Raw genomic sequence first — 23,533 nt, 5'->3', positions numbered from 1 at the left:
TTCTGTGTTTTTTCTAATTTTTAAAAAATTTAATATTTTGTTCTGCTACTGTATTTTATTTATTTTTATTTCTAAACATAAAAAATTGTATATATTTAAGGTGTATAATACGATGACTTGACACACCAATACGTAGTGAAATGATTACCACAGTCAGGCTAAGTAACATATCGTCTCCCCACGTGGCTAAGTAATGAATATGTATGACGAGTACAATAAAAGTATTTTTATTTTTTAAATGTGTAGGAAGACATTCCTTCTGGGGTGGTTTAAACAGGACCACTGTGACATGGGCTTAAGTTAAGAAGCCACTGGGTTAAAAAAAACCAAAAAACTACCTTTAAGGCAGAATCCCAGATGCAGGATTGGAAACTATTGACCATTTTTTTTTGACAGTTCTGTGGAGATGTAATTGGTATACCAAAAGCTGCACATATTAAAGTGTACAATTTGATGGGTTGTATGGGATGTGTACATCTGTGAAACCACCACCGCAATCAGGTGGGGAACGTTCCCATCGCCCCAACAGTCTCCTGTGATTTTCTCGGGCCCCTTTCTCAGCTCTCCGATGCCCCTATTCTGTCACTATAGATGGGTTTGCATTTTCTAGAATTTTGTACAGGCATACCTCATTTTATTGCGCTTCACAGATATTGTGTTTTTTACAAATTGAGGGTTTGTGGCAACCCTGTGTCTAGCAAGTATCTTGGCACCACTTTTCCAACAGCGTTTGCTCACTTTGTGTCTCTGTGTCACATTTTGGTAACTCTCACAATATTCCAAACTTTTTGATTATCATTATGGTTGTTATGGTGATCTGTGATCTGTGAACTTTGATGTCACTATTGTAATTGCTTTGGGGTGCCACAAACCTCACCCATATAAGACGGTGAACTTAGTAGATAACTGTTGTGTGTTCTGACTGCTCCACCGACAGGCCATTCCCCTGTCTCTCTCCCTCTCCTCGGGCCTCCCTGTTCCCTGAGACACAACAATACCGAAAGTAGGCCAGTTAATAATCCTACAATGGCTTCTCAGTGTTCAAGTGAAAGGAAGAGTCTCATATCTCTCACTTTACATTTAAAAGTTAGAAATGTAGTGAGGAAGGCATGTCAAAAGCACGTCAAGATAGGCTGAAAGCTAAGCTTTTCATGCCAAACAGTTAGCCAAGTTGTGGATGCACAGAGAGAGCTATCGGAGGAAATTAAACGTGCTCCTGCAGTGAACACACGAGTGATAAGAAAGCCAAGCAGTCTGACTGACAACAGGGAGAAAGTTCAGTGGTCTGGGTAGAAGAGCCAGCCAGCCACAACATTCCCTCAAGCCAAAGTCTAACCCAGAGCAAGGCCCTAACTCTCTTCAGTCCTGTGAAGGCTGAGAGAGGCGGGGAAGCTGCAGAAGAAACAGAAGAAGCAGCACTTGGTTCATGAGGTTTAAGGAAAGAAGGCGTCTCCATAACATAAAAGCGCAAGGTAAAGCAGTGAGTGCTGATGTAGAAGCTGCAGCAAGTTCTCCAGAAGATCCAGCTCAGATCATTAATGCAAGTGGCTACACTAAACAACAGACGTTCACTGCAGATGAAACAGCCTTCTACTGGAGGAAGAGGCCATCTAGGACTCTCATAGCTGGAGAGGAGAAGTCAGTGCCTGGCTGCAAAGCTTCAAGGACAGGCTGACTGTCTTGTTGGGAGCTAATGCAGCTGGTGACTTTCAGTTGAAGCCAGTGCTCATTTACCACTCCAGAAATCCTAGGGCCCTTAAGAATTATGCTACATCTACTCTGCCTGTGCTCTGTAAGTGGAACAACAAAGCCTGGATGACAGCACATCTGTTTACAGCATGGTTTACTGAATATTCTAAGCCCACTGTTGAGACCTACTACTTAGCAATAAAGATTCCCTTCAAAATGCTACTGCTCATTGACAATACACCTAGTCACCCAAGAGCCCTGATGGAGATGTCCATAAGATGAATGCTGTTTTCATGCCTGCTCACACAACGTCCACTCTGCAGAATTTGGGCTGACATTTTGATCATGGATCAAAGAGCAATTTTGACTTTCAAGTCTTATTACTTAAGAAATACATTTTTGTAAGGCTATCACTGCCATAGATAGTGATTCTGCTGATGTATCTGGGCAAAGTAAACTGAAAATCTTCTGGAAAGGATTCACCATTCTAGATGCCATTAAAAACATTTGTGATTCATGGGAAGAGGTCAAAATATCAACATTAACAGGAGTTTGGGAGAAATTGATTCCAACCCTCACAATGACTTTGAGGGGTTCAAGGCCTCAGTGGAGGAAGTAACTGCAGATGTGGTGGAAACAGCAAGAAAACTAGAATGAGAAGTGGAGCATGGGAGCCAGTGGTTAAGTTCGCGTGCTCTGCTTGGGTGGCCTGGGATTCAATGGTTTGGATCCTGGGTGCTGACCTACTCACTACTCCTCAAGCCGTGCAGAGGTGGTGTCCCACATAGAGGAACTGGAAGGACCTACACCTAGGATATACAACTATGTACTGGGGCTGTGGGGAGAGAAAATAAAAAGAGGAAGATTAGCAACAGATGTGAGCTCAGGGCCAATCTTCCTCAAAAAAAAAAAAAAGAAGTGGAGCCTGACGGGGTGCCTGAGTTGGTGCAATCTCATGATAAAACTTGAATGGATGAGGATTCGCTTCTATGGATGAGCAGAGAAAGTGGTTTCTTGAGATGGAATCTACTCCTGGTGAAGGTGCGGTGAAGATTGTTGAAATGATGAGAGAGGGTTTAGAATATGACATAAACTTAGTTGATGAAGCAGTGGCAGGGTTTGAGAGGACTGACTCCAATTTTGAAAGAAGTTCTACTGTGGGTAAAATGCTATCAAACAGCATCGCATGCTACAGAGAAATCGTTCCTGAAAGGAAGAGTCTATCAATGTGGGGAACTGCATTATTGTCTTATTTTAAGAAATTGCTGTGGCCGTCCCAACCTTCAGCAACCACCACCCTGATGAGTCAGCGTTGAGGCAAGACCCTCCACCAGCATAAAGATGAGGACTCAGTGAAGGCTCAGGTGATGGTTAGCATTTCTTAGCGATAAAGTATTTTTTAATTTAGCGAGGTACATTTTTCTTAGACATCATGCTATGGCACACTTAGCAGATTACAGTACAGTGTAAATCTAACTTTTATATGTACTGGGAAGCAAAAAATTCGTGTTACTCACTTTACTGCAATGGTTTGGAACCAAGCTTGCAATATCTCTGAGGGATGCCTGTATGAATGACTCATGCAGTGTATTTACTTATTTTTCTGATTGCTTAACCCAGACCTCTGCTAGAAACCAGCCCCTGTGTACCAGCCTTATTATCTTCTTACCAACAGTACTGTTCTGGACTTTCTGGAGTTTTCGGTTTGGGGCTTCCAAGGCAGTTTTTAGAACATTCAACTCCATAGTCTGGAGAATCTTTGTGGCCTGGGATGCGATTTCTCTCTTCTCTCCTGTTCCCCATAGAGTCTTATTGGTGAGAAGTGACTCGAACTCCTCAACAATCTGTTGCACCTTGGAAGATATAAAGAATTAAAAAAAATCCAATCCGATAGGTCCCACATCCCGAGGGACAGTAGAAGGCCTGAGAAAGCAGGTTCTGGAGCCAGAGGACCCGGTTCAAATCCCAACTCCACCATTTACCGGCTATACCACCTTGGGAAAGTCACTCAAGAGATCTGTGCCTCAGTTTCCCCATCTTAGGATGGGAATAGTAATAGGACCCCATAGAGTTTTTGGGAAGATTAAATGAGTTAAGAGATGCTACATTTTTAGAACACTGTCTGTGCCCAGTAAACAGCGGACAACGGTTAGTTGTCAGGAACATCTTTCACCAACAGGGAAGTGTTGAGGTCGCTCGAAATAGACCAGTGGTTCTCAACTGGGGTGACTTTGATCCCCAGCAGACATTTGGAAATGTCTGGAGACATTTATGATTGTCACCACTGAGGGATGCTTCTCGTGTCTAGTGGGCGGAGGCCAGAGATGCTGCTCAACATCCTATAATGCATGAGATGCGCCACACAGCAGAGAATGCCAGTCTCAAATATTATAACATTATAATATTATACATTACACAAAGCTGAGAAACTCGGAAGTAGAGTTATAGGTCAGAATTCACTCTATGTGGCCTTTTTAAATCAAGAAATTTGTCTATGAAGGATAGCAAAGAGATGGACCCACGGCTGGAGAAGAATGCAGGGCCAGGGTGAAGTTTAGGTGATTTGAAAGACTGCTTTCACGCAGATCCCCACATCCTTGTGCTCAAAGCGTGACTCCTGGACCAGCAGCCTCAGCATCGCCTGGAAGCTGCTAGGAACGCAGACTCTTGGTGTCCTGAATCCAAACTCGAATTAAACACGCTCCCCAGGGGACTTGTCGGTTTATTAAAGTATTAGACAGTAAGTCCCTTCAGGATAGGGACTTCGTTCTGTTCACAGCTGTTTCCCAGCACCTGGAACAGTCCTTGGCAAATAGTGCTCAGGAAGTGCTCACGGGCTGAATGAATGCCCTTAAGAGGAAAACGCTATCGCACCAGAGTGTTACAAGCAGAGCAATATTTAGAAAGGGCTGGAGGAACATTCAGAACCAGGGTTCAAAAAAACCTTTTTAATGTTCTTCTTGTTCACTCTAACGAGTCTTCATGGAAATTCTGAGCTGAGTTTTCTAGCTTAGGAGCAGCCTCCCTTGCCTGATGTAGAAAATTTCTCTCCTCTAAACAACAGCTGAAATCTTTTTGGTTTTAAAACCATTTGTACAGAGTAGATGCCAAAGTATTTGCTCTTCAGAATTGCTATTGTGCTGTCTGATCCAGCACGATGACTTTGCACCTTTTTCTGGCAAGGCATTTTTTTAATGAGGTGGAATTCACATAACATAAAATTCACTATTTTAAAGTATAGAATTCAGTGGCAATTTAGTACATGCACGATGTTGTGCAACCACCACCTCTATGTAGTTCCAAAACATCTTCATCACCCCAAAATAAAACCTGCTACCCATTAAGCAGTTAGTCCCCATTTTTCTCCCCCTCAGCCCCTGGCAACCACTAATCTGCTTTCTGTCTCTATGGATTTGCCCGTTCTGGACATTTCATATAAATGGAATCACACAATATGTGACATTTTGTGTCTTGCTTTTTTCACTCAGCATCATGTTTTCAAGGCTCATCCATGTTGTAGTACGAATCAGGACTTTATTCCTTTTTATGGCCGAATAATATTCCACTGTGTGGATATACCACATTTTGTTTATCCATTCATCTGTTGATGGACATATGGGCTGTTTCTTCCTTTTGGCTATTGTGAATAGTGCTGCCATGAACATGGGTGTGCAAGTGTCTGAGGCCCTGTTTTCAATTCTCTTGGGTATATTGCTAGGAGTGGAATTACTGGGTCATATGGAAATTCTATGTTTAAATTTTTGAGGAAGCTGGCAATGAAATTTTATATGAAACGTTTCTGTTGATTACACGATTATTTGTTCATTACTTCAATGAACATTTGTTGGACTCCCAATGTTGGTGTGGTCTGATTCCTGCCCTCAAGAAGCTCAAGTTTGGGGGTGACGACACATCACGTAGATGTTGTCAGTCTGCCAGAGATAACAATGATGTTGTGGATGGAACGTGCACTCTGGACCAGGCACTGTGCTGAGTACTCCACATATTATTTCAACTAACCTTCCCGTCCATCCAAGGAGGTGGGCGCCATTATTACCCCCATCTTACACATGAGTAAATCAATTTTAGAAAGTGTGGTGGTTAATTTTGTGTGTCAACTTGACTGGATCATGGGGTACCCAGATATTTGTTCAAGCATCATTCTGGGTGTGTCCGTGAAGGTGTTTCTGGATAAGATTAACATTTGAATGGGTAGGAGTCAAGCAGATTGCCCTCCCTGGTGTGGGGGCCCTCATCCAGTCAGTGGGGGCCTGAACAGAACAGTAAATCTGAGTAAGAGGGAATTTTGTCCTCCCTGACTGCCTCGAGCTGGGACACTGGTTTTTAGTTTCAGACTCAAACTGGAACATCAGCTCTTCCTGGGTCTCAGGCCTCTGAATTTGAGCTGGAACCCACCTTGGCTCTCCTGGGTCCCCAGCTTGCCACCTGCAGTTCTTGGGACCTGTCAGCCTCCATAATCTCCTGAGCCAATTTCTTATGACAAATCTCTATGTATCTGTATCTGTACCTCCTATTGGTTCTGTTTCTCTGGAGAACCCTGACTAAACAGAGAGGTTGTGTCGTTTTACCCATGTCGCTTGCCACTGTGGTGCTGTCTACACTTCTAACCTCCACATCCTGGCACCACAGGAACATGACATTACCTCAGATGGAGGATGTCTAGGGAGGCCATCCAGGAGGACGTGACCCCTGAACTGAGTCTTGAGACTTCTTTAAGAGCGGGAGGAAGTGGCCAGGGGAGGAATTGAGAAAATGAGGTTCAGGTGGAGAGAGCAGCACGTACCTGGAGGGGGGAGCTTGGGAGGGTAAGGCGTGAACAGTCCCTCTGGAGGAGTGCTGCTGAGGGCGGGGGGTGAGGAGAGGAGGGGACAAGCCCATTCTGCGAGGCTACAGGTTCTCAGAGACATGGATCATTCTTTTCATTACAATTCAGAGCTCGTTTACAGACACTAACGGGCGCTGTCTCGGTATCCCTCTCTCTTTTAGCTGTCTTCAAATATCCATTTCCCCCTCTTCCTTTTAATAATTGAATGAATTCCTCAAGTTTTATCTGGGCCATGCTGCCCAGCTATGGACTGTGTTGTCCCAGCCTCCCTTATAGCTAGGCTTGCCCATGCTATGTGCAACCTCTGGGCTGTCATTTTAGGACACGTCTTCAAGGAAATTATCACAATCTTACTAGCATATCACATAGTGAGTAGATGCACCTCTTCTCTCCATGCTCCCCTCTTCACCCTTCACTCCAGACAGCTTGCCCTGGACTCCCTCTTCTGTCTCCCAACTGGTGTGAGTGCTACGTTGCAGCAAACCAGCTTCGACTGTGCAGTTGAGGACAAGGCGCCAGGGGGTGGTGGAGCAACAGCGTGGGGAGAACCCGGGGCCCTTAATGGCCTCGAGCAGCAGAACCCCTTCTCCAGCCTGGACTGCTCGTCTCTGGACTGTGAACGCAGACGGTAATAAAGATCCATCCTTTTAAAGCCGTCGGATGTTTGGGTCTTTTTGTTCCAGCAGCTCAGCATACCTTGATACAGTCTCGCTTAGGCTGTCTCTCTCGGTCTGGGACAGATCCTGTCTTTAGGGGGCAGTACACAACACCCATGTACACATACACACTGTATCTCTCTCTCCCTCTAGTGAGATACGTGGTGATATACATATGGTGATAAACACAGTGATGTATATGTATATATCATGTTATATACAACACTGTAATATTATAGTTAACATATATTATAATATAGCATAACATATGATGTATATGACATATCAGCATATGATATATAATACACAATATACACGTAATGTAGAGTGCCCACCCCTACTTGCTGATTTGGGCTTTGCAAACGTCTGTTACCCGGCTGGTTTCCAGAACTCAGCTTCCACTCACCTCTTTCTTGCCTGTGGTTGTCGCTGGGGTGGTGGTCTCTGCAAAAGACATTAAAGGAAGTTACTGTTGGAGCTGAGAGGGTGGAGAGGTGGGCAGCTGAGGTGGGTAATGTTGATCCGGAAGGTCTGAACTCGTACTCTTCATGCTCACTGACATGGTTGTTTGCTCTTTCAGGGGATCAGAACCTGAGTTCCTTGTCATGGTGTAGAGCAGGGTTTTTCCGCTGGGGGTGATTTTGCCCCCGGGGACATTGGCAATGGCTGGACACATTTTTGGTGGTCACAGCTTGGTGTGGAGATGCTGCTGGCATCTAGTGGGTGGAGGCCTGGGATGCCCTCAACACTCTGCAATGCACAGGACAGCTTCCGACCGCAAGAATTGTTGGAGCCCACATATCAACATTGCCGTGGTAGAGACACCCAGGGTAGAGGGAGCAGAAACAGGTAGGCTCCACATTTTAAAATTCGGTCTTGGCTGGACATTAAAACCGAAATGGCTGAGGAAACAGAAAATTAGATGCCTCAGGCTTTTAAGTTCAGCCTGGCTGAGAATTACAACTGAAACAGGAGTGTCAGTTTTTGGTTATCAGCTGTTAATGAGACCTTTGTGTGTTGCTTTTTGTGGTTTGTGAGGACGAACATCTTTATTTTAGAAAGACGAGGAAAGGATAGCAAATGTTTGCTTGCCTGTTACCATCAGTCTGAGGTTAAATCTGTGCCTCCTGCGCCTTGGTTTTCAGCTGAGTCTATTTGCCCTAAAAAGGGCAAAGAGCTTTCTTATAATATTGAGGGTTTCATCTTAAGAGTTCAAGCACTTTGACTTACAACGCTGAGTCTAGAATATGTTTGTTATTGGAAACCACATTCACTGTAGAAAACTGCGCTTTTGGCTGAAAGCTGCATAGTTTTTCACGGTGGCTTCCTTGGACCTACCAGTCTTGGTGATGACTAACCCCAGACGGATTCAATCCGTATAGAAAATACTGTGAAGAGCTCTTAAAATTAGGGAAATAATCAAGGGTATTTTTCCTCCTTGTAAAATAAGGTGAGTTTAACAGATAACATCAGAGTCCAGGCACAATCTCAGTCTGTTTGTACATTGTCAACAGAGGTGTCAGCCAACTGCCGATTTGCCCTCAGATCCTACTTTTTCCATGCTCTGTTCTGTCTCATAGACAGCGCCATTTGCCAAGGTCTCTTGCCGTGTGCCTTCCTGAAGGTTCAGCCATGGGAAATACTGGTGGAATATTGGAGAGCTGAGGAAGGGAGGACCCAAGGTGTTTCTCTCCCCTTCTCTCTACTTCTCGTGGTATCCCCAGCACTGGCTGTATCTCTTCCAAGTTTCCACCTCTGATTAGATAGACCTAGCTCTTGCACTCTGGTGATAGCTCTTCCTCCCCTGTCCCTCTGGGTACAGAATGGCTGCAGATTTCTGCTACCGCTATTCTTTGGGTTGCCTCACTATCCCCCTTTTGACTTCTCAGCTCTTCCTTCACCAGTACCAATTCTCTATATGAAATTCCTGATGTTTGAAAGACCTGGTGTGGTTTCTGTTTTCCAGGCTGGATCTTGACTTATAAAGAGGCATAACTTATTCTTATTTTTTTGCACCAGAATAAGAATGCTTTGTCCCTTTTATGGCTTCCCTGAGACCAATGTTGCAGTACAGGAAGTGGCTAAGAGTGTGGGCCCTCAGTATAAGCTGACTCAGGTTAAAAACATGCTTATTAGCTGGCTGAACTTGGGCAAGTTACCTAAATTTGGATGCCTCAATTTCTTTATTTATAACAACAATGCTTACTTCATATGATTAGTGTAGTACTTGGCATATAGTACAAATGAAATAAATATTAGCTATTAGTATTATTGTTTCTCCCCTAATAACTTCCTAGAATTTAGCTTTAAAGACTCTCTCTCTTATGATATCAACTGTAGCCAACACCTCATGGATAGTCCGCCAACTCCCATATTTCTTGTGTATAGACTTTCCCCACCTGTGTGTCTTCCACGAGGCTGGTCATGCTTATATAACATGGCACCTCCCCCCGAACACAAATCCAAAGGTGGGCATATGACTCAAACTGGGCAATTTGTACATTTCCAAAAAATTTCCAATTAGGTCTAAAAGAGAGTCAATTGATCTTTCTTTGGGTGGTTGGATCAATAATGATGGTAAGATTTGGAGCTGTTGGTGGCTATACTTCCTGTCCTGTGGACTAGGAAGCAGAGAAAGCCCGTTTGCAATGAAAGAGAAGAAAGGAGCAAACCCGAAGAGTGTCAGAGACTGGAGTGCCCTGGTGGTTCTGACTCCCCAGTTTCAGTTCCTTCCAGAAGCCCCGCTGTATTCTTGTCATTGAGTTCCAAGACTTGTCCATGCATCCTTATCATAAACTCATCTTTTCTGCTTAAGTTAGCCTGAGTGGGTTTTTCTTCTTTGCAATTCAAAGAATCTTGTCTCAGTCACCACTTTGTCACCTCCATCTCCAAAGTCCACTTGCCTTCTTAACCCTGTTATTTCTCTGAACTTCTTTTTTCCTTTTTTCTCCTCTTTCCATCATCCATTTCCCTCCAGAAAATAAAAACACATCCTGGCCCCACAACAAAAAATATGTTTTCTGGTGTTAGACTCAAAGAAACATGAGGAAGGGAGACAAGAAAACAAGAATTTTCTTACTCTGACAGTTGTTCTCATTGGAATTCTTGAACTGTGTCCCCCCAGAGAGGAGCTCGTATCCAGAGTGACAGTGACAGTAGAAACTTCCTTTGACATTCTGACATTTAGCATTTGCTCCACAATATATACTAACGGGTGGTTTACATTCATCAATATCTGGAACACGAAGGAGAAATTTGGTCATTCATTTGACAAAGATTTACCAAGCACCTAATATGTGCCAGAGGCTATACCCTTCCCACCAGCGTCTATCCTGGCTTTCCAAGACAACTCAATTAAGGAAATGATTGTCTTTGTTCTTTCCTTTCCTCACTGACTGTGGTTGGGTTCTCCAAGAAGCAGACATCGAGACAAAGATTCTTGCACAAAGGTGCAAGTATTTTATTTGGGAGATGATCCCAGAAAACACTGGAAGGGCAGTGGTGAGATGAGACAGGGGATGGAAGTCAGAAAAGGAAGCAGATAGTATCAAGTAAGCTTCCACTGTGGGCCACTGGGAGTCAATTCCTCCGGGAACCTCTGGGAAGCAATGTAGAGCATACAATTCAGAGCGACCCCACCTGAGGGGTGAGGGAGCTGGGGTGTTCATCCACCAAATCTCATCATTTGTTGGTGGAGGAATGCTCCCAGGGAGTGTTAATTCCCCAGTGCTTCTTCCTGTCCTGAGCATGGGCTGAGGAGTCTCCAGTAGCCAGAGAAAGCCTCAGACTTGGTGTGCAAAGGAATGGCAAATGCTAAGGGCATACAAGTGGGGTACTGGCCATGTCTGCTGTTGTGGAATGAATGTTTGCATCCCCCCTCAATTCATATGCTGAAGCTCTAACCCCTTCAGTGTGGCTGTATTTGGAGACGGGGACTCTAAGGAGGTATGTGAGGTTAAATGAGGTCTTAAGAATGGGGCCCTGATCTGATATGATTACTGTCCTTAAAAGAAGAGACACGAGAGCTCCCCACTGCCCCTGCCACTGCGTGCATGTGAGTGAAGACATAGCAAGAAGGCAGGTGTCTACAAGCAGGAGGAGAGGCCTCACCAGACACGGAATCTGCCGGAACCTGGATCATGGACTTCCCACCCTCCAGAACTATGAGAAAATAGCTTTCTGTGGTATAAGCCACAGAATAGTCTGTGATATTTTGTTATATCAGCCTGAGCAGACTAATACACCTGCTAGACTAACTAATTCAGGTGGAATGTCTTTGTTAAGTCAACATGTCTCTGGTCCTGAGGGTCACTGTAGCCCCTTCACAACGATGTCCAGTAGGCAGTGAAAATGTGTGGTTTCTGTGTCTGGTACAGAAAACATGAAATTTGGGATTTTCAGAGTGTGACACAGTGTAGCACTCGCTGTTTGTTGCCCATTCAATAGCAATTCTTTGTTGGGGTGGCCAGATATGGCGACTGTTCTCCTTCCTCAGGTACTCTCTTTCCCAGCCTCCCTTTTGGCTGGGGTGGTCATGTGACACACCCCTCACCAATGAAAAGTCAAGACAGTCTTCTGGAGGCTTTTGGGAAAAACCTTACGAAGCGTGAGACAGAAAGAAGTTACATTCCTACAAAGGAATGAGACTCAAATTGGTGTTGGACTTCCCATCTGCAACCCTGGGAGCTTAAAGATAGTTTCTGTGATTCCTGAGATAGGCATCAATAGATTACCAGGATAAGAGGACTGAACCAAAAGATTCCCAGCCAAGGCAAGGTAGAATCTACTTGTGAGAGTGAAAGAAATGTGAGATTATGCAATAATTGGGAGAGATATTACCCATGTACCCAATTTGAAAAAAACATGCAAGAAAGTGCTCTAAGAAAACAGCAAATTAACAAGTATGAAATTAGCAAGTACAGAAACCTCAATTTGGGGGAAGATGAAGGGAAGAGGAAGCAGGGGTGAGCAATGAACCTTGAGATAAAATTAATATTCATGAAGGGAGTGGGAGGGGAGACGAGGAAAAGAGACGAGTAAAATAAGAGCATTTTACAGATCTCATCTCTTTACTGGGAGAGGGGAAGTAGGGTGAAGTGAAGCATCTTGGTGGGGAAAATCATGGGTGAGTTTTTAGAATAACAGTAGAGAAACATGTGTCTGGTTATGAAAGTAAGAAAACAGAAGGTAACCATTAATAGGATGGAAAAGTTTAGTAGAACATCCAAATAAATAAAGGGAAAAATTGAATTGACAGCTACTTGATCAAACAAACACCAGTACAAAAAAGAAAAATGAATAAATGATAATATAAAATTAATAAATGGAAAATAATATGAAGGGAGTAACTACGTCAGTCATTACACTAAATATAAGAGACTAATATACACTCAATATAAACAGAAATCTTCTGTTAAAATAGAGACTAACAGATTGGGATGGCAGGTTTGAAACATGGCCTCCAAATTATTTGACACTCTTTTCATTGAGATGTGGGCTCATTGTTTTGTCCCTTTGTGTCTCAGTGGGCTCATGACTGCTTCAGTCAACAGACTGCAGAAGTGACACCACGGGACTTGGAGACACAGTCACCAAGACAGGCAGCTCTGCCTGGGTCTCTTGGAAGGCTCATCTCTGAAGGCTCCATGCTGGACACGCCCTCTCAGAATTCATCCGTTAACTGCGAGAAGCTGAAGCTACACGGAGGGACCTGGGAGAGGAGGTCAGTTCCAGATAATTCCAGTCTTTGAGTCATTCCAGCCCAGGCACCAGACGTGTGAGTGGAGATGCCTCCACAGAATTCCAACCCTCAGCCGTTTGAGTCACTACCAGTCACGGGAGCCTCTTGGCTGAGGCCTAAGATATCATGGGGCAGAGAAAAGCCATCTCTGCTCTGTCTTGTCTGAATTCCTGGCCCACAGAACCCAAGAGCATGATAAAATGATTGTTTTGTGTCAAGAATTTGGGGGTTTATGATGCAGCAACAGATAACTGGAATATTAGGCTAAAATACGATACTCAGCTACATGCTATTTTCAAGAGACTGATAATTTTCAAAATAAAGGGGTGCACAAAAATGTACTAGGAGAATTAAAACAGAAATAAAACAGAATGTGTAATATTGATATCAGACTCAGTGGAAGGTTCAAAGCTCTAAAGAAGGTACACTGTGTATTAATACTTAACAAACTTTATGAAGAAAATTGTGTCCTGGTCATTAATACGTATGCACCAAGCAACACAGACAAATAAAGAGAGCAAAACAAGCAGAAACGCAAGCAGCAAGAACAAATAAAATACGATTGTGCTGGGACACTCAATTCACTTCTCCAAGAAATGGTAGATAAAAGGTAGATAAGGATAGAGAGGAATTGAATGTCACAATCAACAAGCACACACAAACACAGGAAAGATCTAGTGGCTACAAAATAATTAAAGATATAGAGAAATTAATGAATAAATACAATCAGTAAATACACACCTATATAGAGTCAGAAAGACAGACAAAGACAGATACACACACATACAGAGGTGAAAGAGACAGAAATAGAGAGAAATAGACAGAGACCTATGCAGAGAGGGAATCTTACTTTCCCTGAACAGAAAATATACATTTTCGGGCTGGCCCTGTGGCATAGCAGTTAAATGCGCGTGCTCCGCTGCTGGTGGCCTGGGTTCCGATCCCAGGTGCGCACTGACGCACCCCTTCTCCAGCCATGCTGAGGCCACGTCCCACATACAGCAACTAGAAGGATGTGCAGCTATGACATATAACTATGTACTGGGGCTTTGGGGAAAAAAAAGGAGGAGGATTGACAATAGATGTTAGCTCAGAGCTGGTCTTCCTCAGCAAAAAGAGGAGGATTAGCAGGGATGTTAGCTCAGGGCTGATCTTCCTCACGAAAAAAAAAAAAAAAGAAAATATACATTTTCTTTTATAAGATCGATCATATGCTTTCACGAAGAAACTGCTAAAAAAATGTAAAAAGTAGAGATTTTCAGCCATTAGTTTAAAATCCCTAATAAATTAAAAATTAGAAATGATTATGTCATTGTCTAATAGAATTAGGAATTTATAATACAAAAATGAACAATTGTAGGAAACAATTGTTTCTTAGCTATAACATCAAAAGCACAAGGAACAAAACAGAAAATAGATACAATGGACTTCATCAAAGTTAAAAAGTTTTGTTCTTTAAAGAACACCATCAGAAAGTGGAATGACAACCCACAAATGGGAGAAAATATTTGCCAATCAGATATCTGATAAGGGACTAGTATCCAGAGTATACAAAGAACTCCTACAACTCAACAGTAAAAATACAAATAACCAAGTTAAAAAAGATGGGTAAATAATTTGATAGACCTTTTTCCAAAAAAGATACACAATTGGCTAATTAGCACGAGGAAAGATTCTTGACATTATTAGTCACTGGGGAAATGCAAGTCAAAACCACAATGTAATACCACTTCACACACACTAGAATGGCTATAATAAAAAAGACAGACCATAACAAATTTTGGCAAGGATGCTGGGAAATCACAAGTCTCATACATTGCTGGTGGGAATGTAAAATTGTGCAACCCCTTTGGAAAACAGTTTGGAAGTTTTAAAAAAATTAAACACAGAGGTACCTTATGACTTACCAATTCCACTCCTACATATATACCCCAAAGAATTGAAAACAAGTGTTCAAACTAAAACCTGTACACAAGGTTTGTAGCAGCATTATTCATAATAGCCAAAAAGTGGAAACAGCCCAAATGTCCATCAAGTGATGAACAGATAAACAAAATGTGGTGTATCCATACAATGGAATATTATTCAACCATAAAAAGGAATGAGGTACAGACACATGCTACAATGTGGATGAGCTTTGAAAACATTATGCTGAGTGAAAGAAGCCAGACAAGAAAGGCCACCTATTATATAATTCCATTTATATGAAATGTCCAGAATAGGCAAATCCATAGAGACAAAAAGCGGAGTAGAGGTTTCCAGGGGCTGAGATGAGGAGTGACTGCTAATGGGTATTGGGTTTCTTTTGGGGGTGATGAAATGTTCTGGAATTAGATAGTGGTGATGGTGCTCCACTTTAGAACATACTAAAACCCACTACACTGTACACTTTCAAAGGGTGGATTTTATGCTTTATGAAATATATCTCAATAAAAAAAGATGATGGTGGATTTACGAGATTGGTCCGCAACTCTGTCTCCAACCAATGTCCCTATCACTTACCAGGCTATGGACGGCTGACTTCATTTTGTTTTTATTGAGCCAATTAGACATATTCCGACCCAAGAGTCTTTGTATTTGTGATGGCCTTTGCCAAGTATGCTCAAATATCACCTCCGTTTTCTACAGAGTAATTGTTTAAAATGCACATGGTGAGGTAATACTTTGACATTAACCTGTCATAATAACAGTTATTAAACTAGAAACTTCAGACACCACATTCCCAAGAAAGGAACCAGCCAAGATACAACACTGGCAAAGGAGGAGGTGTCTGGGATCTGGTCACACAATTCTTAGATCCTTCAGTCATATCAAATGTTTAAAAGCCAGGAGTTGGTGAGGAAGAGAGGGAGGGTTTATTTGGAGAGAGCTGATGCTGTGCTGTGAGCCCCTCCACTCCTACCCAAGAGGAGGTGTGTGTCAGTGCTTCCCTCTTCATCTCAAGATGAGAGAGGGGGATTTTAAGGAGTTCAGGCAGCTAATTACGCGTCCCCTGCATTTTGTGGGGACCCAGCTGATTCTGCCTATCTCCCTGTGAAAAATCTCAAGGGTGAGTCACTGCCTTGCAGTGGGGCAAAGAAGAGATATTATTGCACCTGCACACCCCAGGCTTCTTGGGCAAAGGGTGCGTGAATATTTCCCAAGAACCAGAAGTGGGTCATGTGTGAGAGGTTTCTGCTGTGGGGTTGCCTAGGTTGTGTCCAAGACAGCCACCTGGAGCGGCAGATGGGCTTGATCCTGGAGAAGCTGGAGAAGACGCAGGGCTCCTCTGGGATGAGGAAGGTGTGGGGGGATCGGCTGTTGTCAAGGGAATGTCAGTGGAGTGACTGGGGGAGAGGGGAACTGTCTCCAATGGACAGACTGAGGCTATCAGGATGGAAAGTGCAATAACTCAGGAACCTGGAAGCTAAACAGCAACAATAGCATCAGTCAAGTGGACTTTCCTGCCCCCTTTTCTCCTCTCCCGGCTGGGTCCCAACCTTAGCAAGATTGGGTGAGGAAGAGTAGACAGTTAGGTGGGGAAGGAGGAGAGAAGCCAATCGTATCCCCTACTCCTGACTGCCGGCTTCCAACCAGGAGGGAGCTCAAACTAGGAGAGGGGGAAAATCCAATATTATTAACAGAAATAAAACAGAGTGTGTAATATTAATATCAGACTCAGTGGAATTTAAGGGTCAAAGCTCTAAAGAAGGTGAAGTGGGACTCTACATGTTGGTATTTGACATGTTTTATGAAGAAAATTTTATCCCGGTCATAAATACGTATGCACCAAACAACATAGATAAACACAGAAAGCAAAAATATTAACTCAAAAAAATGTTAACTCAAGTCTGGAGTGTTTATTCTTACATAGGATTGGACATTTTAATTATTGAATTAAGACTGCATTTTGCGTCTTAGATGACCATAGGGTTTTATATTGTAAAAGTTTCTGCTCTAGCTTTTATTCTTTCCTTTCCATGACTTCAGTGCATATTCTCCTCCTTAACTTAAAAAAACGTTTGTATGATGCTTTATAATTCATGAAGTGCTGTCATGTGCGTTACCTTATTAAACCCTCCCGCCTCCCTCGTGAAGTCAGCATCATCATCCCCACGTTATGGAGGAGAAGACGGAGCCTTAGCTAGGTTCTGGAAGAGCCCTCTTTTCCTGACTTCGTGAGAGCATTTCTTTCTTGGTGAAGGTTGAGTTGGCACATTATTAGGCAATCACCTCCTACAGTTTTTATGCTGCATGCTTTCCACTCGCACATCTGGGTGATTTGAAAATTACTCCTTTACCTTGACATGTCTCCAAGGGGAATGTGAAGAATTTCTGCCCAGATTCAGAAGCGTATCCAGGGTTGCAGGTACAGTGAGTGACATTGACACAGGAAGCATTTTGGGGGCACTGAGCACAGAGAGCTGCTGGGAGAAGAGAGGCAGGTCAGATGTCACCTGGTTACCATTTGGCTTTGCCTCTGAGCAGGGCCTCTCGAGGCTGAGGAAGCCTGCACCTTTTTCCTTTTGTGAGATCTCAGTACATTCAAAAATTAGAGATTCCAAATACAAGTTGCAGAAAAAAGTGGGATTCCTGTGCACGAGAAGGACTGGGGTTGGCATTAAACAAATTAATCTTAACACGAAATTTCAATGCAACATAATTATGCTATTCTCAGGATCACTGCAGAATTTATAAAAGGGGAGTGAGTTGGTTAAGACCTTGGACCCTGGGTTTGATTCTGGGTCCAAGACTTACTGGCTGTGTGTTTTTGCACAAGTGTCTTAACCTCTCTGTGCCTCAATTCCCTCATCTGTAAAATGGATTATTGTGAGAAGTAAGTGAATTAACACAATACAGTGCTTTGGGCAGTGCCTGACACATAAGAAGTGCCAGCTACGATTATAAAAATTTGAATTTGTAGGGTACCACAGAAGATATATTCTGATAAGGGTACATGTTATCTTTGTAATAATATGTATAGATTCATTTAGACAGAGTTACACTAAAGATCCTAATTTGAGGCCCCTTGGGAATGAATGGAAATAGTGGGATGAGGAGCTATCTGAAGCTTTGGATCTCGTGGACAGATCTGGACACAGTGCTGGGCTCAGGGGGTGTGGGGGCTGGGAACATGATGGGGGCAGTGTGCAGAGCGTGGATGCTCAGAATGCATCCCCTGTCAGTTGCCTAGAAATGCAGAATCTCGGGCCCCACCCTAGACCTGCCGAATCAGAATCTGGTGACGTCTCCAAGGGATTAGAGTTAACCTGAAATGATCACGTGCATTTTTTGTTGACTTGCTTATAATCAGGATGAAATGATTACCATCATGCTCTGTCTTGCCCCACTAGAATGTTTCCTTCGTGAGACTTTGTTTTATCCACTGTTCTATTTCTACATCAGGCACATTGTGGTGACTAAAAGCAAACAAATAGACAAAAGGAAAATAAAAAGATAAATTTAAAGATATCCAAAATTGATGACATGATCAATTAAAATGAATTGCGGGAGCAAGCCTGCCCGGGTTCTGTTCCCAGGACAGCCTGTTTTCTCTAGCCTACTAGAGGATGTGGTGGTCCCAGTGCATCCTTGGTCTATACTGTCCCTGGTCTCTGGCTGTGGAAAAGTCAGGATTCGAGCACTCACCCTTGGTCTTCTGAGCCATGACTCCCGACAAGCGTAGCAGAAAGCAGAGTCCTGAAACAGGGAAGCGGAGAGAGAGACACGAAATGATTGAGGAAAGATTCCAGGAAATTCTCCAAGGGCTGTGTATCAGTTATCTATTGCTGTGTAACAAACCACTGCAAAATGTAGTGGCTTGAAACAAAGTTCATTTTGTTCTCTCTCCTGGTTTCTGTGATTCTGGAATCTGCGAAAGGCTCAGCTGGGTGGTCCTGGCTTGGGGTCTCTTACCTGGTCACAGTTGGACAGTGGCTGGGGCTGGAGCGGCTGGGAACTGCTGGGCATTGCCGTCCCTTCGTGTGGTCTCAGGGCTTGGGGTCGTTTGGGCTTCCTCCCAACGTGGCGGCCTCAGTCAGGCAGCTTGCATGGCACTTCAGAGCTCTAAGCGTGAGTGTCCCAGCAGAAAATGGTGCATCGCCTCTGAAAATCCAGCCCTGGAAGTCATGTGGCTCCACTTCCACCGTAGTCTCTTGGTCACAAGCAAGTCGCAAGCCCACCCAAATTCGGGTGGACAAGAATCAGAGTCTTCCTCTTGACGGAGGATTCGAAAGATTCTAGAAACACACCTTGGAAGGGAAGTATTGTTTCCTCCTTTTGGAAAATACAGTTGGGGAAGCCATCTCTACTGTGGCTGGTAACGTGCTCTTTGCTCTTCCCCAAACCTTACAACATCTGGTGGTGTCATCAGCCATGTTCCTGTTTTTGCAAAGACCTGAAGATGCTGGATAGATGGGTGGCTTTTCTCTCCCTTCCCTAATGAATCTCACATCACTCTGACGGCTAGTTCTCCCCTCACCTTCTTCCCATTCTGTTATTACATACCAATGTCTAGGATTATTTGCCATTTGTGAGGACAATATTAAAAATACTTAACAACTGGTTTGGTGCAGGAATCGACCAACCAGAACGGACATTGGAGACCCTCTTTGATGCACAAGGTGTTAATCTTTCAGCCGCTGAATTGTGAAATCTATTCCCTTAGGGTTCTGTAGGCCAGAAGTCCAAACTCAGTCTCCCTGGGCTAGAATGAAGGTGTCAGCAGGCTCTAGGGGAGAATCCATTTTCTTGTGTTTTGCAGCTTTAGAGGTTGCCTACCTTCCTTGGCTCATGGCTCCTTCTCCCATCTTCAAAGCCAGCAGCGTAGCATCTTCTCCCCTTTCTGGGCTCCTGCCTTATGAGGGCCCTTGTGATTATATTGGGCCCACTCATGTAGTCGAGGCTAATCTCCCAATGTCAAGACGCTTAACTTAATCCACATCTGCAAAGTCCCTTTGATCACGTGAAGGAGTTCAGGACATGCCACTCCTTAATAAGCTGCTTTGGCATACTGATTATTTTGAGCTGAAGGCACTTGAGAGAAAGCAGAAGCAGGAATGGATTTCTGGCCTACCTTTTCCTACCTAAAAACAGGCCATAAAATTTCCCATGAGAGAGATGCCCTCCCTGTACTGTCATGCGCTGCATAACGACGTGTTGGTCAACAGCAGACCGCATACACGACGACGCTCCCATAAGATTAGCACCATGTAGCCTGGGTGTGTAGTAGGCTGTGCCGTCCAGGCTTGTGTGAGTACACTCTGATGTTCGCATGATGACAAAATCGCCTAAAGATGCATTTCTCAGAACTTCTCCCTGTCTTTAAGTGACGCACGACTGTACCAGGAGGAGAGCGGCCTTCTCACCGTAGACTGGGGATGGATGCTAGGTGGATCTGTATAGACACACTTACGACAACAACCCTCATCTTTCACTAAGTTTCCCTCCCAAAAATCTCCTAGTCACTTCCCCACAATTTACTGCTCCTAGCCCAAACCCCTTTGTCTTGTCATTTCTTCACAAGTTTATCATTTCGGTGTCTAAAAGGTGTAAAAGCTCTGTGTTCTGGTCACTTCCTTGGGTCTTCATTCTTTTGTGAAGCCTCCGAAGTACATGTCACAATTTAATTAAACTCGTATGCTTCTCTCCTATTAATCTGTCATATGTCAGTTTAATCCTTATTCTCAGATGGAGACCCTAAGAAGGTGGAGAACTTTTTCCTCCCCTACACGTATAGGGTGACATACCCACGGGTTCCAGGGCCTAGAACGGTGACGTCTTGGGGGGCTGTTATTTCTCCTCCCTTGCCCTCACCCTTCCCCACAGAAGACGCCAGGTCTGTCTCATGATCAGTTACTTATGCAACTGCATTCACGGAATATTTTGAATATTTTTGGTTGTCTAATGAATATGTTCTCAGCTGGGCTGTGAACCACGTAATGGCAGGGTCCTGGCCTATTTCCTAATGAATTTAAATTTCCTTTCCTCCTACTTCTGTAGAATAATTAATTTTCAGCAGCCACATTAACATTACACCTGCCCACATGGTAACTGTGGCTCGAGAGCCAGCTAGTGAGACAGACGGCTGGAAAGTGTTTCCTGGTTCCTACATCTTGGGCAGGCTGGGCACCACCACATCTCCTCAAGCCTGGCCTTCAGGGTCCCCTTCCAGCCCAGCCAGCAATCCCATGCCCAATATGTGCATGTGTCTTAAATTAGGGTTTCCAAAAGAGTCACCAGCGTACCAGAGTCTAAAGTTCTAAGAGACTTTAGAAATCATTTGCTGACTCTTTTTGTCAATGAGGAAGCAGGTCCCCAGAGGTCAGGTGGCTGGGACACCAGTTGTGCAAATTTGGACAAGTTGCTTAAATTCTTTAAGTTTCCTTACATGAAACAAGGGGACAGCATTGCCTACTTCCTGGGGTTGGGGTGATGACAAGTGAGGAAATTCGTAAGGCACAGTGTCCGGCAGAAATCACTCCACAAACGCTAGCTGCCTCTAGTATCCTCTTGTTTGCACTAGAATCCTATTCTGACTCTTGACCTGGCGCTCATTCTGCTGCCCGCCTGTCCCACCAGTGATGGGGGCAGAGAGCTCATGGATAACCGAGGCTCACAAACAGTGCATCTCAGAAGTGTCCAGGAATCTGCCTCCAATGGCCGCAAAGCAGGAAACATCTTGTTTGAGCTTCTCTCATTTAATTTGTTTTTAGCTTTATTGAGGTATAATGCATATACAAAATATTGCACACTCTGTCACTTAAATTTGATTCCACAGGTATACGCTGGACACCTCTTATATAAGCTGTTGTGGAAGAGGATGCAAAGGGAGGGAACATGGCATTTGCCTTCAAGTAGCTCATATTGCTTTGATAGACTTTATTGTCTGTCACCTGCCTTTGCAACAAATAACCGTGAGACTCTGAGCAAGTCATATAACCTCTCTGTGATGCCATCTGGTGTCTGTGATGTGGAGATGCTGGGCGATAATGAATGTAAAACAGTTTTAGCTTGATGCCAGGCTAAAGTAGGTGCTTGATAAATGTAAGCTTTGGTTGATATTGTGGCTACTGATATTGTTATTTGATCTGGAGCCAGAAGGATGGACGGGATCTCAGAGTTGAGGAACCATCTGCACAGAGGTGCTGGTTGAAGCCACAGGATCATGAGATTCCTCTAGGGAGTGGGAGTAGAAAAAAAGAAGACTCCCCCAGGCAGCTTCCTGTGGGAGGCCGTTATAGCAAAGATCTCGAGCCAGGTGGCTTGGGTTGAATCCTGGCTCTGCCATTTACGAGCTGTGTGACTTTGGCCAAGTAACATAACCTCTCTGTGCCCCAGCTTTCTCATCTGTAATATGGGGATAATAAGAATACCCACCTCATGGGCCTATTGTGAGGATTAAATGTGTTAATACATATAAGGTGCATAGTGAGTGCTCAAAAATATTGCTTGTTATTATTATTAATATTCTTGATACAGGAAAAGGAAACAGGAGGGGGAGGAAAGATAGCAAGAGAGGCAGAGAAAAAGTCAGGGCAGTGCCAGGTCACAGAAGTTATCAAGGAGGAGAGGATATCAACTAGAAAACAAACCTGTGAAGAGGAAGATGAGCAACTCATTGGATTGGAGCGTAAGGAAGATTTTAGGGATAGTTGAGAGCGTAGTTTGAATAGGGTGGCATGGAAGGAAACTGTATTCCCAGAGAAGAGGAGAGTGTCCAAAGCAGAGCCAAGACGAGAAGGAGAGACAGCCAATTGCTGAACCATGCAGCTCCTCTTGGGGCAGGTTAAGGGACGGTCACTATGAAGGTTACACATACCTGGAAGAAGTGACGGCCCTTGCATTCCTGCTTCCAGGTAACCCTCGCCAGCCAGCTCTCGGCGTTCCTCCTGTGCTTGAAGCTGATCGCTTTTCCCCTCTCAAGGAAATTTTATCGGAATTGACACATGTACCTTAGATCAGTTGATTTAGGGAACTGTTCTCAGAAAAGAGAACTTCTCATCTTTCATCATCAGACCCATGGTTCTGCTTTTTATTTGTTTATTTTCTATACCTTTTCTGCATTTGTTTTCATATGCTTCGTTGGTAGTAGGTTTTCCTAGCTGTTGTTGATTGCCTTTGAGATGACAGAATCAACTGGCCCTCGGAAAGGAATGCCCTTTAGTTACATAGCATTGGGGCAGGAGATGACTTTGGAGCCAAAATAAACCTTAAATAGCCCTAAAATTTTGAGCCAAGTAAGCCAGAATTTATGGTGTCTCTGTTGGAATCTCGTTTCTGGAGGAGTTATTTTCACAAATCTTGGGACTTTTCCCCTCCAGGAGATGGCACTTACCAGATCTGACTGGAGTCTCAAAGTCGGTAGAAGGTGATATATTATTTAGTCATTTGGGGCAATCCAGACCAACAGAAGGATTTGGGAGAAAAGGCCCCTAAGTCACTCCCTCCTTCAACAAATATTTATTAAGACAAATACTATTAAGTGACAGGATCTGCAGTACCTCATAGGGTGTAGCAGCGAACAAAGTTAACTAAATCTGTCCCACGTAGAGCGTAGAGTGAATGGGGAAGCCAGACAGTTAGAACCGAGCCAGCTCTCAGTCCAGCTGTGGAAGGCGGTGC

The 23,533-nt window shown here is 43.8% G+C and overlaps 1 protein-coding gene across 8 annotated transcripts in view; it reads right to left on the bottom strand.

Moving 5' to 3' along the window:
- ADGRE3 (adhesion G protein-coupled receptor E3) overlaps positions 1 to 22,868 on the bottom strand; it is a 48,681-nt gene extending 25,813 nt beyond the window's left edge. For 6 of the 8 annotated variants that reach the window (XR_015550173.1, XM_087425301.1, XM_087425304.1 and 3 more), the window contains exons 1-6: positions 22,731 to 22,868; positions 18,560 to 18,610; positions 17,212 to 17,337; positions 10,271 to 10,426; positions 7,598 to 7,635; positions 3,359 to 3,542 (exon numbers count right to left, since the gene is read on the bottom strand). Coding sequence is in view for 7 of the 8 variants with exons in the window: in XM_087425301.1 (XP_087281427.1) it covers positions 3,359 to 3,542; positions 7,598 to 7,635; positions 10,271 to 10,426; positions 17,212 to 17,337; positions 18,560 to 18,610; positions 22,731 to 22,755 (580 nt within the window). In the remaining variant the exon portion in view is untranslated. The remainder of the gene's footprint in view (positions 1 to 3,358; positions 3,543 to 7,597; positions 7,636 to 10,270; positions 10,427 to 17,211; positions 17,338 to 18,559; positions 18,611 to 22,730) is intronic. The other 2 variants (XM_087425303.1, XM_087425302.1) reach the window with 2 other exon arrangements.
- Between the last annotated feature and the right edge of the window lie 665 nt (positions 22,869 to 23,533).

This window comes from Ceratotherium simum, chromosome 39, assembly GCF_057802395.1.
Source record: "Ceratotherium simum simum isolate JZ-2026a chromosome 39, ASM5780239v1, whole genome shotgun sequence".
Classification (NCBI taxonomy): Eukaryota; Metazoa; Chordata; class Mammalia; order Perissodactyla; family Rhinocerotidae; genus Ceratotherium; species Ceratotherium simum.
This window is presented reverse-complemented; position numbering and strand designations above follow the sequence as displayed.